Genomic DNA, 15,392 nt, shown 5'->3' with positions numbered 1-15,392 from the left:
ATCAAGGAGAAGAGTTTTCAAGTCGTCGTCCAAGTCATCGTTCGCGGCTTCGGCCGCTAACGACGTTTATGACTCTGTTGGCCATTGGGCCCCCTTTCGTGTTTGATCGTTTGTTTGCTCACCTTTTCATCTGCACAGTCTGCTGTCTACAAGTCATTGTTTGGTGCTTCCCTTTTCATGTCTTTGCGCCAACGTTTCCTTTGTTTGAGCGTCGTCATCGTGGATTGTATGCATCTTTACCTCGCGTCAGCGCTAGGCGTCTTCTACAGTGGCCATGCACGTCGTGATGTCTTCCTCTACCCATATTGTCTACTCCTCTGTATCAACATTGTCATCATGGATTGCACGCATCTTTACCTCGCGTCAGCGCTAGGCGTCCTCTATGGTGGCCATGCACGTTGTGATGTCCATCAATGTTATCCGGGAGACAGACAGACAGTGTTCAGTTTTTTGTTTTTTAGTTGTCATTGTAATGTAGTGTATCGTGCTTTGCTTAATTTGACTTAGCCTGTAATAGTTCTGATTTATGAAAATATAATACCATTGACAGACAGACAGACAGACAGACAGACAGACAGACAGACAGACAGACAGACAGACAGACAGACAGACAATCAAACATGAAGTAATAAACGAACGCACAAACAGACAAACAAATACACCGCGTTATTAAACTAAACATCTGTATGCACCTCTGCCTGTCTGTTTGTCTCTGCCAACTTGCATACAACGACACCACAAGACAATTTGTCAAACCTCTTCGTTGAACTCGGCATACGAACGTCTGATGTGTTGATGTCTAACGACTAATGCTTCTCTACTCGGATGCTTTCTCGCCACGTCATCCAGTCGTTGACCAATCGTTTCTCCGAGAAGCGGCACATTCGACGTCCCGTGACGGTAGCTGATGGAGCAGTCAGAGAGACGAGCGCAAGTCGTAGCCAAACACCTTACACAACCAAGTCTGCATATTAATATAAAAATTAAAATAAGAGAAACAGAGTGTGTGTGTGTCAGTGTACGGTGTCAGACCGAAAGAAACGCATTTGTAGCCGACATGTGGTCAAAGTCCCGGATGCTTGACTATATTGTCACGTGTCGAATTCATTTCTGAGTACTTTTAGGCATGTGGTTGGCGTACTTGTGACTATTTGCAACATTTCGACACGTTGGAGTGTAAACGGCCGTTTCGACTAAAGATTGGGACACAGTCGTCGGTGCTACATGTATGACTAGTGGAGAAACTTCGTTCTTCTCTCGCCACTAGAGCCTCTTCTAGTCGATGTTTGCTGTTCTGTGCAGGCTAGACTGTCGTTGACGATCGTTGTTGTACTGTACCGATCTTACAGCTATCGCTCTTTCTTATTTCTCGTGATCAGCAACAAGGAGGTTTTCTGGTCACTTGTACAGTAAGTCTAGCTACTTCAGGTCTACTTCTTGTCTGTTTACTAGACCCTGCCTAGAGCACATGTATGTGAAACTATAGATTTACAACAACTGCGCTCGTATGGGTCGTAGATCTAGATGCATTAGGCAGACTGAATTGCTAGCAGAAGTTGCTCGCTCGTTCTTGTGAGTACGTTGGTTCCTAGACACATTGGCCATCGTCCGGTGACCGGCATGTCTCTTGCAAATTTTTTTGTAGTTCCATTACGTTGACGTCAGTCAATAGTTGACCTTTGTCAACGTCCAGATTGCGAGAAAGGTCGACGTCCAGACTAATTATGTATATGAGGAAAGGTCAACGTCCTGAACCGGACACCAACACTGTGTGTTGAGTTTTGGTATCAACCGTTTATGCTACAAAGCTGATTTCTATATCAAACCTCTGCGTTTGCAACGGAGCAGGTCCACGGCTACTCAAATTTGTCATTGCAGTGCGAGGGCCCCTTTCGAGGGACCGACCCCCGTGTAAATTTCTCGATAACGCAAACGCTACACCTTCCAGTTTATTTGAACACACGCCCACACCGGTCCCGTGTAGACTGTACGTGTCGTGGCCTTCCGCAACGCTTCCAACGATCGAAGATTTCTAGCTAGGGGTGCTAGCGTTTCTCCGATTGCATTTTCACCGAATCGTGCCGATTTCTACCGTCAATGTCCACCTCGCCAATGCTGGTACACACTGCACATCTCGGGTACACCGTTACTAGCAAAATGGCGGCGTTTGTTGCATCGCAACGAAAGAATGCATCTACTGCGCATGTGTGTGTGTTGCTAATATGGTAGCTCCTGGTATAACTATAAGTATATTGATTTGAGGTCAACCGTCCCGTGCTTTCAATATATTTCTTTACTTTCTTAGCTAGCTAGAGAAGTTAATTCAAAAAAAGAATGCGAACGAGTATAAAACATTTTGAAAAGATGAGAAAGAAGTAGGTTTGCCATACGAAAAATAATAGAGGCAAGACCATGTAGGGTGTGCTGTGACATCTTTAATGAATTCACTCATACAGACGGAGCAATACATCATCCCTACATTACACCATTTTCTAAGGTCTAAAACGCAGTGTTTAGGTAATGGCGCAATGTAGGGATGATGTATTGCTTGATCTGCATGAGTGAATTTAGTCAAGGTGTCACAGCAAACCCTACATGGTCTTGTTTCTGTTCTTTTTCGTGTAGTAACTCTACATCTTTTTTGTTTATAATGGTTATACTTGTACATATTAGGATTATGTATACTGTGACATCTAGGCCTAAGGTAAACAGCAGCGTGTTATTATGTATAATATGCAAAACGCATTTGATAATATTCAGTACACTAACCTTACTGCAGTATAGGCACAAACTTTTATTTACTTGATCTCTTGAAGGCATCAAGGTGCATGAGTTAGAGTGACATTAAGCTGCTTAATACACAGTGAATAAGGAATGAATGCTTGCGTTCAGTCATATGACTGCAACTGTTGGGTTGCAGATAGTGATGAGCTCTTGGAGTGTACTGAATATGATAGGCTACAAAAGCTGTTTTGAGTTTGAAAGTGTTGTGAAGTATCTTAGATTGTACAGGAAGAAAGGTTTGTTGTCATGAATTCGACTCATGGCATGTTGCACTATGGCACTTACTGACTATGCCTCTCTCTCTGCTTCTGTTTACAGTAGTCTTCTAGCTGTTAACAGTTAATTACCAACAGTCTTGCTTTGACCATATTTAGAGTTGACAAGTGAAGAAGTATGACTGTCTGGCTGTGCATTGCTGTGTACAGAGTTTTACTTGCCTGATCATTTCCTGCTCTGACGTTTGACTTTGATGTTGAGATGATAACAATCCTGTGCAAAGTGGTGACGCATTGGTACCAGGAGAATGTATGGCAGTGGACAGCATTGCAGCTTGAGAGTGATACAGCTTGGATGACTTTCCAATCTACTGTATTGTAGCACATTGCTTGAGATGTAGGTGAGTAACACATATGTGAGTGTGTCTATCAGACATCAGTAAGAGTCTTCTAAGCTAGTAATCATAACACATCATCGACTAAAACGATAAATTTTGATATGTGTTGACGGATTTGGCTTTACTCAGTCTTTGGTGGGAACATACATTTTATTGAGATTCTAGCATGCTATCTAGGCTAGATCTGCTATTCTAAGAAACTATGTAGACATACCACTTTGAGTTGTTCTTGATAATAAGTAGAACCATGTAAGATAGAAATGTGGAGATGTAAAATAGAAATGTGGAGATGTAAAGTCATAGTTTTAATATGTGTGAAAAATGGAATTGGAGGACACCGACTGGGGTGTCTGGTTTCAGGCGCGTGGGCTAATGAAATTAGATGAGTGAGGTCTAATATGCAACAGCTGAGTGAGCAGATAAGGACTTCCCAGTAAGACTGATTTGTCACTTCAAGACTTGAAAGTTGTGAATTGCTTCCAAAAAATTTACAGAACACACTCAATTGAAACTTTTCAACTACTACGCCCATTTTTTAACGGAGGCAACATGCTTTTGCCACGGGAGTGGTCCCTACCAAGAGAGTGGTCCCTGCCAAGAGAATAATTGCTGCTAAGAGTGATTGCTCCCAAGAGAGTGGTCATGTTGCAGGTGGGAGGTTCCTCCAAAAATTGCTAGCATAGAGTGCCAAATGACCAAGAAGAAGACTTCTTTCTCCCAATGAATTGAATTGCAAGTCACTTGTCCCTCAACGTGTAGTATGATTGCAGCTATGTTCATTGCAGAAATTATGGTAGTAGGCATGATGATGGGAATTCCCCATTGATAATAAATAGATTGCCATAATTATGTGATAATAATCAGGTTGCCTTATTTGTACAGTCTCTTCGCGGCATTTGGGAGCGAGCCAACAGGGCGTTGTTGTTAGGTGAGTTTTCTGTGTTTCTTGCTGTGCTGCATAGGGCGTTTTAGGAGCATGACTGAGTGTATCCGTCATTTGGTCATCAAATTTTTTGTGTTGCTTGCTTGAGTAGGGAAGACCATCCTTGCACATGATAGTAACAATAGCGGGAGCTAGTGGTTTTACTACATTAAGCCATCAAAAGGACTTTTTAGGATCTTAGTTATTATTTGCTCAATTCTGGAGCACTGCATGACCTCATGGTTGCTGATGTGTAGGTGTTGTGGATTTGCATGACGCCATTAAAATACCCTTGCAGTATCACAGCAACAGTTATTGTTAATTAATCTGTTAATATGTTCTGTAGTTTAAAAGCTCAATCATACAATAGTTGAACTGGTAGTGTGCTTGTGCTGTAATCTGTTGTCAAGAACAACGTTACTATCAAGACAGTCATTTGCTGTAGCTGCTGTAGTTTATAGAATAATTGTTTCAGATTCTGTGGTTTCACTAACTATTTAGAGTTTGCAACTAGTGTACTGGTAACAATATTACTAGATAGCATAGGGGGCCTGGTTGATACCCGTTTATTTCGATATTTAGTAAATTGAGTGTTTTACAATGCTAGGTTATTGCTAGTTTGCAATGTATTACTGTAAAGTATTACCGAGTATGTATGTATAATTTGGCTATTGTTGTTTGTTTCTAGTGAATTGATTGCAATATCCGATTGGTTATCATGGGATCCTTGATCCTCCTACTGCTTTCGTGTCTGTTTGAATTCTTTCTTTACATTGATGACATGCTTATCATGTTAAGCAGTTGGTTACTAGTTGGTTTGATGTTGAGTATTAAATCCAACCGTATCTGGTGTATTTCGTATGACGAGAGTCTGACAAGACCAGTCAACCAGCAAGTGTCTGAGAGCATTCCTGTTGTCAATTCCGATGCAACTGTTGATATCACAGATTCAAATCAAGTAGAACATAGCCGTGATGACGTCATTCAGAACCACTCTACACCAAACGATGATTGCAGCTGTACCAGTGAAGCCGAGTCACTTGCCTCAACAAGTTCTACAAATACAGGCATGTCTGAGGCTACACCCAGCCGCGTCGTAGTCAACATAGTCAATGAATACATCACAACTCACAGCATGATAAACAATGGAGGTAACTTTCATGCAGTACAAGGACTATCAGGAAGAATGACTTGTGTATCCAGGTCAGCTGATGTTTCTGACGATGAGCACGTTGCAGATTGCACTTTTGATGATCAAGATACAGTGACTAAACCCACTGAAGATATTTCAACATGCAAAGTGCCAAGAGATGTACTTCGGGTTGCATTACTGTTGGCACTCAGTGATGATGGTTTGAGCAGGAACTTGCTCCATGTGGCTAGTCGAATAATTTGTAAGGGTCTCTGTATTGCAAGCCATTTGCTTGAAAACGAGAGCAGTGCTGTTTTTGACCTCATTAATGACCTTCAAAGCTATGAAATGATCAGAGAAAATAGAGAACATACACCAATTAAATTGAGTGCCTCGGCTCTTGAACTGATTCGATCAAACTCACTGGATACACGTGGTGAAGATCGACATCTAGCGTCTCTCACTTTTTGTAACATTTTGTTTCATGTTCTGGAACTTAGAAGCCATTCGGTTTGTTCTCTCCATCGAGAAGTTGTGTTGCTAACACAACGATATCTGGCAGCAAAACCAAGCACACGATGTCTAACTCCTGTCAAGACAGGCCAACTTTACGTTGCTCTTGGCAAGAGAATGGGGAAAGTTGGAACACTAAAAGATGCATTCAACTACATCGACAAGGGATGTTGTTGGTACAAAGACTGTCTAAAAAACACTGAATGTGATGCAAACCACAGTGAAATCAAGCAATGGTTAGTAGATGCATTAGTGGCTAAAGGCAAAATGAAAAGGCGAAGAGGTGGTACCTATTTGCTGACTTCCCTTGATTGTTTTAAGCAAGCAGAGCACAAACAGACAGAGATCGATGGCTCTTCTGAAATGGGTACACTAAGCAAGTACAAAGCAAGAATACTTGTAGCTCAATGTGAAACTTACCTGAGTTTGTGTAAGTACAGCAAGATTGTGTCTGTACTAGATGATACAAATGTTGAAGAGGCCGTGCTGTTAGACAGTTCATACCATCAGGCCCAGTATTTTGCAAATCTTGGATGTGCATTTGATTTTCTTGGTGATCACGAAAGAGCTCATAAGCTCCTTCTACAGGCAGTCAAAGTCAGTACCAACGATCAATGCAACTACAGAAGGCCACTTTACTTCAGTATTCATTCAAGGGTTCTTGTTCATTTGTGGCACAAAAGCCATGATGAAAGTTATCTTAAAGATGCTCAGGACTTATCCTGCAAAGCAGAAGAGATGTTGGTTGGTGACCACGGTAAAGAACATCGTTTCTTTGCCCTGAATAAGCGCTGCATGGCAATGGTTTGCTTTGCTGCGGCAACGTGTTCTTCTCACATTGGCCCACTACAAAGGATTGCGATGAGCACTGCTTTAGCTCATGCAACAGATGCACTCAAAGTTTACCTCCATGTCTACAGCGACACAAGACATCATCCCAATATTGCTTTCACATGGAAGCTGATTGAGGCTATGTGTATTTACATATCAGGTTTTCAAAGTCAGATAATGTTTGATGTGTGCCGTTGCCAATTGAAGGAATTATATCAAATGTCTATCAATGAACAGGAGCATCATACACTGTCTGATGCGATTCACTATGCCCAGCACTTTGAGAAGTGTGCTTCAACAGTCCTTGAGCAATGCAACTGTAGTCTTGAACATCCTTACATTTGGAGATAATGAAACGCCATGTATTCTCTGGATTATAATCAAGGTACAATACCAGTCAAGTCACCAGTTAGACCAAAACCTTCTTATCTCGATTAAATTTATTTCCTTTTTTAGTTTATATATATATATATATATATATATATATATATATATCCGTCTAGTTTGATTAACTAATCTTGTATCAATCAAACTTATATTATACAGCAACATAATTTGTAATAAGTATTATTGTAAATTTATTCATCCTCTTATGGGAGGAGCCTATGTTAAGCAGAATTTGTCTACCCAGTTGATTAGCAACATCAAGCGGACCACCCATGTCTAGCAAACCACCCGGTAGAGTCAAGGGCTTGTCATTGCCAATTCTGTTTTGACAAAACTACTGACTCCCAGCTACGCTAACAATTTGTACATACAAACTGCGCGAAGATAGCAGAGGTCATCATTACGACCTAGAGGTCAAGGCTCGCAAGGCTCAGACCGGTAGGGTAGTGTACATGTGCACTCAGGATGCGTTGTAAATCAATAGCCAATGGCCAAAGTTCGCAGTCTCTAGATCTTTCCCGACCGGACCAGACCGCATGGTTCACCGGCGTGTGACGTACATTGTAGGAAAATCGGAAAACAGCAACACTAGCAGGACACCTACCGAATTTTGAGCGTCCGACATTTGCAGTCCCCCGAGTCCAACTGCTTCGAGTCTAGTTGTCACGCAAGTTGCATGGCTACACTGTAGATTGGGCGACCTCAAGCGAATCAACACTGGTCGATGGCGGTAGACCAGACCTACGTACAGTGCAACCTCTGACCGTTGTGACTCTGACCATTGCAACTGGAACAAACCCGCTGCGCAGTCGTTGTCACACCTACGCACGTGACTTCGTTTCCACGCAATTTGGCGATGGAGTAGCGAACATTCGAGCTCGATACATTGCAAAAAGAAAAGAAATCATTAAAGTAATTATTACAATCAAGAACAGTACGTATCCAACATTCAATGTGTCGATCCGCTGCAATATCCAACATCTGGGGGGCGGGGATGTAATTGTAACCAGAACGGGAAGGTCGTTAGTGACGTATGATGACGCACGTAATATACGGTGTCACCTCTGCCAGTGAATGTACAAAACTACACGGACAGAACCGTCAGACCATGAAGAGCGACCTCTTACCGATCACTCTACACTCGTGTATCTGCGATACCGACTTCACGTCTGATGGACTACTCTGGGCCTCCAAACGGAATGTACTTCAGCTGCTTGCACGACTACGCAAGAGCCGTTCAACAGTCGTCGTGTGCACTGCAGCAGCCGCTGAATACCTATACGTACGTCAGCCAGCAACCGCTGATGTTCGAGAGTAACAATGGAAACCGATTGGCGACTAACCCCGTGACTACAGGCTACCCATCCTATCAGGTTGGTTGTATTGTTTGTTGCTACGCGCTATCAGATGTTTGACCATCTCATTTGTGTGTGTAGAGTCCTCTTGTCTCTATGGGGACGTCTCAACCGGCGGCCAATGAAGTGAACTGTGATATGCTGGCTCTTCAAGATCGTTTAGGGTGGCAGGGAGCAAGCACTGACTACGGTCAGCAGCCAAACGAGCAAAGTTTACACAATCTTTCTGTTGGACTGGAGCATCAGGAGTTGATTCGAAACGGTCTGATGCCTCATTTGGAAACGATGCAGTTGATGAGAGCAGAGTCGAAGAGATTGAGGATGAACCAGGTGAGTGTGCTGACTCATCTTGACTACACAAAAATTCTAGGATTCATCTCGTCTTTATTATTCTGTTTAGATGACGCCACAGGAGGATGCACGAAAACGTATCAGACGAGAGAAAAACAAAGTTGCTGCAGCCAAGTGTAGAAATAAGCGACGAGAATTTTCTAGAAATCTCAAGGAGGTGAGAGCTAATGGATTGTGAGGATCTGTCACATTAGGTAAATGACTTGTTTAATTAGGATTATGAAATAACGGAGAAAATGAATGTGGAACTGAAAGATGAAGTGAAGGAACTGACAGTGCAGATTGAACAATTACAAGAAGTCCTCCAATCTCACGACTGTGTGTTGAATGCTGAGCAATTGGAAGCAATAAGGTCCCAAGTGGAACTGATTGCTCAAGAGAAAATGGAAGAGGAATTAGAAAGTTCCTGTCAACTTCAGATCACTGAGAGACGAGGAGAGTCAGATGAGGACACTATTATGAACAGTAGTAGTTCCTCATCACCTTTGCTTACATTTGTGTCAGAAGTGGTACAATAACATAATGTTCAACTTGTTAGAATTAAATTCTGGGACACATTCATATGTGGTTGAGTGCTGTAACTGGAAAACTTATATTTTTACCACAATTATTCAATATAGCAGAATATTTTGATACACGGAAATTCAACTTGTCACATGACTGTTCCAGCTCTTGTTGACAACATAATCACATGTTGTTCTCCCAACTTCAAGACAACATCTACATGAGCTGCTTGAACAAAATCTACTAGTAATTGAATTTAGTATTGTAGCATGGTTGGAAGATAAGACTATAAAAACAATAAATTAGCAGTAAAAAAGTTCCCTACTTAGACTTTCTGGCCTACACTCAGCCTGTATTGTACATGGACTAACTAAGCAGAACCAGAACGCTTGACTAAAATTTACATCAGGTTTACTAGCTAAGTTCTGTGGCGGATCCAGTATTTTTCTTGTACGGGGCACATGTTTTGTCATGGAAGGCACATACTTCATCATGGGAGGGACATACAAGTGCTGCAACATATTGAGAAGAGGCGGTACAATCCAGACACGAGCGGGAGGGATACATGCTTCGTCATGGGAGGGACAAGCTTCGTCATATGATAGGTCACATGATAATCCTCTGACGCAGCTTGTGACGTATGATCTACTGACGCATGATCTACTGACGCATCGATTGACGCATTGATCCACGACGCATCACTTGTGACTCTAGCGCAAGCTCCCGGATCAGGTTAAATAGCCACACCCTAGACGCATGCTACGGTACTTCTCAATACAAATTTGAAAATTCTACAGTAATTCCTAGAAGACAATTACAGTGTAATCATCGTCCTGCAGATGCACGACGTCGATCAAGATCGTAAGAACGCGCCTACAAAATTGGCTCTCGTAAAGGGGCACGTGCCCCCCAATGTCCCCCATCTAAATCCGCCACTATAACCGCTTGGTACAGTAGTCCGTTGGCTGTTTGCATCAGAAGTCACGTAAGACCGGTGTGGCCTTGGATGCATTTGTCCAAGTACAAACTTTGACCTTTTTAGAGTAGTCTAGACTGAGGTGCGTCTTGACTCGGAAACAGACAAAACCATCCTATGACCACTATGTTGACTATCAAGGAAGTGCAACAGCAGCGTGTACCGGACTAAAGCAGAATTATATCCTCTCCCATGACCTGTTTCCTCTGTGGAACAACGCACACGGTAACACAACCGTGAACTAGAAATGCAGCCAAAAGCCAATTTGCGGCCTCAGGTGACTGTCTGCGTTCACTCCACGAGGTAACCAACGTATCTACCAGATCTATACATCTCATCATCCACAGGTTGATCATCCTTTTTATTTCTATAGATACCTTCCGCTGTATCTACAAGTGTCTGCCCTTCTAGTAGACAAACCAGATAATTGTCTTCATCTTCGTCTACAGAGGTACAGATTGTACGGATTAGAGGTCCGTGTAAGTTGCCACTTCAGGCTGCGTATCGATAGTAACAAATAATGCCGTCAGTTGCAAATTCGGTTAGAGATGTTAACAAACTTCCTGTGACATCTAACTCTACCGCTGATCCGTTTCAAGTATCATGCCTCCAATATTACCTCCCACAAAAAGTTACTATTTAACTCCATGTAAACAAACAGACGCAGCGACATATGTGATCTATACTAATTTAGTGCACCGATCTGTATTTAAACCGTCCGTTTATAAAGTTACATCAACACTCGACCTAATTAATTAACTAATTATGTTTAATTGTTACAGCTATATTCATACTCTGATGTCATGCATTGGTGAGCAACTAGACATTAGCTAGAGGTAACAAAAGCAACAGTAAAACAAAAGACTCTAGAAAACTGCCTCCACGAGGATCCTTGCAAAAATGTCGTAACTGGGTAACCAAAACCCTCAGTTGGTATACAATGAAGTGACGGTATGATAACAATAGGGCACTATGCACTAACTGAGCACCAAAGCGTCTCTCTCTGCTGTGCAGTAAGTCAATCTTCCACTAATTCTACCACAGCTATATTTGCATCAAAACCAAAGTGTAGGAAGTCAACTTTCTATTTTCGATCTTTTCTGCCTCAGACACGCATCGACTCAGACACACAGGAATGTCTTCCGGATCATGCTATACATACGAAGCATTGTAACACAAATCACGTCGGCAACTAACTTCATAAATCAAGTTACTAAATTGGTATCACTTCCAGAATATTGAATTTCGGCTATAAAAGTACCGCTGCAAGTCTCTATTCATTGCAGTTCAGATCAAGCCGGCATGGGTGCGAGTAGAAGGCTCTCGCTTCTGTTGGCAGCTTGTGTTCTCGTTGCTGTACATATGCAACTTATGGTCACCGCCGCTTCTGTTAGCTATAATGCTAAAACGTTGAATCAAAACTTTTTCTCGATATTTTCTGGAACGCAGAGTGGAGCTGCTGCCCCTGCCGTGCTTCCAGGCTTTAGAGGCAGGCCTGTCCTAGGAGGAGCTCGTTCAACTCCGGATCCCAACAAGATTGATCTCCTATTTGTCATGGACAACTCCGGTAGCATCGGCAGTGCCAACTTCGTTAAGCAAAAAAACTTTGTCAGTCTGATGATAGACCACGTCTTAACGGTCACATGCACCAAGTCGATCCGAATCGCAATCATCAGCTTTGCTGCGTCGTCCCAGATTACGGTCGAGTTCGACTTCAACGACTACTTGGGATCGGCGACTCCTCGCGTTGATCTGAAGAATGCAGTCAATGGTATTGTCTACGTGCACGGGTGGGCTACTAATACTGCTGGTGCTTTAGACGAAGCACATTCTCTATACAATGACGCCTCCAGAGGAGCGAGATCGGATGCGACCAGAGTTGTTTTCGTGCTCACCGACGGAAAATCGAATCAAGGTGGAGCTCCCGGCCCAAAAGCGGACGTTCTACGAAACACAGACGGTGCTAAGGTTTTTGCGATGGGCGTGGCTAATTTTGGTTCCACGAACAGTCAGAACGAGCTGAATGCCATCGCTTCAGATCCTGACGTCGATCACAAGTTTGTAGTAGATGATTTTGACGACATGGACGACATCGCTGCTCAATTTGGCGCAAGTAAGTCGCATAATCATTCCCGCTGCCTTAATTAATGGTAGTCAAGCTACATCGATATCACGTGACGTCATACCACTCTGTCTGTTGCAGAACCGAGATGTAATGTGATTGACTTAGCGACTCATCGACCGGAAGATTGGAATTCTATTGTGGCCGCATTCAAAACCATTAAGCAAAATGGTGTCATCAACGACCTTGCAGCACTCCACAATCAAGTTTTTACCATACCAACCTCGGCCCACAGGTATACGTGTTCCATAGTGATGAATACTCTCACAAATAGAAACACATACTAACGCACACTTCTTGTATCCAGTGGTGCAGGTTTCCTCCCTTGGCATCGTTCTTTCCTCAGTATGTTGGAGCACGCTTTACAAATCGCTCAAAACGACGTCTCACTTCGTCTCCCATACTGGGATTGGTCAGGGGAACATGTTGCAACGTCGGCCATTTGGGCTCACTTGGGCAGCGGTTCTCTCAACAACGGAGCCGGCCCCAACGATTGTGTCAATAGCGGACACTTTAGTCAAGCGTTGTGGCATCCCGATCCATCCGAATGTATCGTACGGAATGTCTTCAATCCCGTGCCCGGAACGCAACAGGCATCACAAGCACAATTGAACAATGACCGCACGAGCAATCCAATCTACGATAACTTCCGTCAGCAGACAGAATCTGGTGGAGTCCGACACAACACTTTGCACAATCGATTTGGATTCCCTTCCGACATGGCTTCGGGTGAATCACCACGTGATCCTCTCTTCTATTTGGTGAGTCACAAGTTCTTGTTCTATCCAAATAATTCATAGTGACACATGCGTGTCTCGTGCTCTTGTATAGCATCACTGTTTTATCGACAAACTGTGGTACGACTGGCAAGAAGTGTACGGGGATGATGAAAGTAACTATCCAGCTGACGGCACTCCTGGTGTTGTCTACACACTTAATAGTGTGATGAGTTTCTTGACTGCTGCTTATCCTTTGGGACCCGACCTGTTAAAGGATTTGGCATGGAGACAACCAAAAAATGTTCTCAAGGTTGGAGACTTGGGTTACACGTATGACCAATCTAGTGGGCCGACGTTTGGACGCAAGAAGAGAAGCGCTAATGCAACATATGACGTTCCAGCAGCCAAGCTATCTGTCTCCACAGTCAGAGCAATGATTGCCAGTAAACGTCCAACGCAGTTACAAGTTGCCCAATGGGACTTCGACACTCAATGTTGGTTTGAAAGCGATAGACTGACACCGAGCCAACAAGATCTATGTATTCGTCGCGGAATAGTGGTAAGTGTATCTGCCCTTGTCTTAATTAACTCTCACGACCTATAATTTCCTTTCCTTTCATGTGCTCTTCTGTTCTCCCTTCACTTAAATTCTCCAGCCTGGTAAGTCAGATAGACACGTGATGTGAATATAACAATTCATTGACTGATTTTTAGGTATTCGTCTTGTAAACGGTCCTAACCAATATGAAGGTCGAGTGGAAATCTTAGTTAACGGTCACTACCACGCAGTCTGTTCAGATGGTTGGGATAATGTTGAAGCCAACGTTGTGTGTGGCCAACTGGGATATTCCACTGGGCAAGCAACTTCAGGAAACCGATGGGGCTACAACAAGAAACCGTACGTTATCAGCAAAATAGGATGTACAGGCAAGGAACGATACATTCAAGATTGTTCTCGGTATAATGTTGGAACAACATACCGAGGTGGATATTGCCCCAGTTACCGATATGCTGGAGTCAAGTGCAATCCAGGTTGGCATACACGACAATAATTAATATTGCTTCTAATGATTTTGATCACTCACTCAACTATTGTCTTCGTTAAGGTGTTCGGTTTACTAGAAATGGTTCACCAACAACCAGCCCCAATGGCTACCTACAAGTGTATGACAGTTCAACTAAACGATGGGGTCCTGTCTGTGGCGGATCGGTCTGGGGTAACAGACAGCGAACAGATGCCTGCCAACAAGCTGGGTTTGGCCCTACATATCCTGTTTTTAACCGATTTTTTGCAAGAAAGACTGCAAGTGGGCCTCAAACCAGTGCTCGTTGCCTCAGCAGCACAAACAAGCAAACTGACTGCAACCAGGGTGTTCAGTGGGGAGCATCTACTTGTGCAAGAAGCACTGACAATCTGTACATCAGCTGTCAAAAACGTAATATATTTCTGAAAAGCGTTTAAAATTCCACATTTATCGAATTGTCTCTCACTTGTTAGCAATCCGTATTGTTGGTCGCAATCAATATGAAGGTCGAGTGGAGGTATTCAACCGAGGTGTGTGGGGCACAGTGTGTGACACGTATTGGGACACCAATGATGCTCGAGTCGTGTGCAGGCAGCTGGGGTACAACTATGGAGGTACAGCATATAGCCGTGCGCGCTATGGTCGAGGCCGTGGTCCAGTCTGGCTTGACAGAATGAGCTGCTATGGCAATGAACGAGCTATCACAGACTGCAAACACAGTGGGTTTGGGCAAACAAGTTGCTCTCACAACAGAGATGCATCAGTTCGTTGCTACACATCACCTGTCATCAAAACTCCAATCTTTGCAGTAGCAACAGATGCAACAGTTCCAGTACTGGTAGGCTTTCCTGGTACCCGTCAAAAATTCTCACTGCAATAGACTTTTGAACATGAAACCCTTCATTTTGAATCAATGTTAAACACAGTAGTGACAGTTAAATGATTAGTCAATTGTCATGATTTCTATTAGTAAGTTCATGTTAACTAGAGTCCATTATTACACAAATAAATTCTGGTGTGTGTATGTCTGTCTGTCTATCAAGCCTACGTGCAAGTTCTATTACAATATTGATTTAGATAATAATCATAATACAATATCAAAGAAAATGACTCAAGATGAAAAATACTTAGTAACACTACCTAGTAACACTAAGTAAT

At 43.0% G+C, this 15,392-nt stretch overlaps 4 protein-coding genes across 11 annotated transcripts in view; 3 read left to right on the top strand and 1 right to left on the bottom strand.

Annotated features, from left to right (window-relative positions):
- The window catches only part of LOC134189555 (medium-chain acyl-CoA ligase ACSF2, mitochondrial-like), a 7,834-nt gene extending 6,788 nt beyond the window's left edge, over window positions 1–1,046 (bottom strand). For 4 of the 6 annotated variants that reach the window (XR_009971509.1, XR_009971508.1, XR_009971507.1 and 1 more), the window contains exons 1-2: window positions 1,033–1,046; window positions 757–964 (exon numbers count right to left, since the gene is read on the bottom strand). Coding sequence is in view for 3 of the 6 variants with exons in the window: in XM_062657864.1 (XP_062513848.1) it covers window positions 757–964; window positions 1,033–1,046 (222 nt within the window). In the remaining 3 variants the exon portion in view is untranslated. Of the gene's footprint in view, window positions 1–756; window positions 965–1,032 lie in introns of those variants that run through there. The other 2 variants (XM_062657865.1, XM_062657867.1) reach the window with 2 other exon arrangements.
- A 99-nt stretch (window positions 1,047–1,145) lies between these two features.
- LOC134190435 (uncharacterized) lies at window positions 1,146–7,493 on the top strand. 3 transcript variants are annotated; one of them, XM_062658887.1, is made up of 4 exons: window positions 1,146–1,226; window positions 1,303–1,409; window positions 3,159–3,400; window positions 5,008–7,493. In XM_062658887.1, exon 4 carries the CDS (start codon window positions 5,038–5,040, stop codon window positions 7,144–7,146), a length of 2,109 nt encoding a protein of 702 aa, XP_062514871.1. In that variant the 5' UTR covers window positions 1,146–1,226; window positions 1,303–1,409; window positions 3,159–3,400; window positions 5,008–5,037; the 3' UTR covers window positions 7,147–7,493. The 3 variants fall into 3 exon arrangements, with proteins under 3 accessions (XP_062514871.1, XP_062514872.1, XP_062514873.1); XM_062658888.1 differs by adding an exon at window positions 4,280–4,325 and having other exon boundaries at window positions 1,303–3,400; XM_062658889.1 differs by having other exon boundaries at window positions 1,303–3,396.
- A 687-nt stretch (window positions 7,494–8,180) lies between these two features.
- LOC134190437 (transcription factor Jun-like) lies at window positions 8,181–9,531 on the top strand. Its single transcript, XM_062658890.1, has 4 exons — window positions 8,181–8,555; window positions 8,619–8,867; window positions 8,938–9,045; window positions 9,104–9,531. The coding sequence occupies exons 1-4, from the start codon at window positions 8,355–8,357 to the stop codon at window positions 9,404–9,406; spliced, it is 861 nt and encodes a 286-aa protein (XP_062514874.1). The 5' UTR covers window positions 8,181–8,354; the 3' UTR covers window positions 9,407–9,531.
- Window positions 9,532–11,670: 2,139 nt separating this feature from the next.
- Window positions 11,671–15,329, top strand: LOC134190345 (uncharacterized). Its single transcript, XM_062658798.1, has 7 exons — window positions 11,671–12,481; window positions 12,572–12,725; window positions 12,798–13,251; window positions 13,322–13,703; window positions 13,924–14,241; window positions 14,316–14,645; window positions 14,708–15,329. The coding sequence occupies exons 1-7, from the start codon at window positions 11,671–11,673 to the stop codon at window positions 15,112–15,114; spliced, it is 2,856 nt and encodes a 951-aa protein (XP_062514782.1). The 3' UTR covers window positions 15,115–15,329.
- The last annotated feature ends 63 nt before the right edge of the window (window positions 15,330–15,392 follow it).

The sequence above is a fragment of the Corticium candelabrum genome, chromosome 14 (genome assembly GCF_963422355.1).
Source record: "Corticium candelabrum chromosome 14, ooCorCand1.1, whole genome shotgun sequence".
In the NCBI taxonomy this organism is placed as follows: Eukaryota; Metazoa; Porifera; class Homoscleromorpha; order Homosclerophorida; family Plakinidae; genus Corticium; species Corticium candelabrum.
The sequence above is the reverse complement of the archived record's forward strand: the minus strand, read 5'-3'. Positions and strand labels throughout refer to the sequence as shown.

Excerpts from the sequence above, each read along its gene's own strand:
- LOC134190435 (XM_062658887.1), top strand. The coding sequence starts at position 5,038 with ATGGGATCCTTGATCCTCCTACTGCTTTCGTGTCTGTTTGAATTCTTT.
- LOC134190437 (XM_062658890.1), top strand. The coding sequence starts at position 8,355 with ATGGACTACTCTGGGCCTCCAAACGGAATGTACTTCAGCTGCTTGCAC. Across the intron at positions 8,556-8,618 it reads CAGGCTACCCATCCTATCAG|AGTCCTCTTGTCTCTATGGG; the intron begins GTTGGTTGTATT and ends TTGTGTGTGTAG. Across the intron at positions 8,868-8,937 it reads AGAGATTGAGGATGAACCAG|ATGACGCCACAGGAGGATGC; the intron begins GTGAGTGTGCTG and ends TATTCTGTTTAG.
- LOC134190345 (XM_062658798.1), top strand. The coding sequence starts at position 11,671 with ATGGGTGCGAGTAGAAGGCTCTCGCTTCTGTTGGCAGCTTGTGTTCTC. Across the intron at positions 12,482-12,571 it reads CGCTGCTCAATTTGGCGCAA|AACCGAGATGTAATGTGATT; the intron begins GTAAGTCGCATA and ends TGTCTGTTGCAG. Across the intron at positions 13,252-13,321 it reads GTGATCCTCTCTTCTATTTG|CATCACTGTTTTATCGACAA; the intron begins GTGAGTCACAAG and ends GCTCTTGTATAG.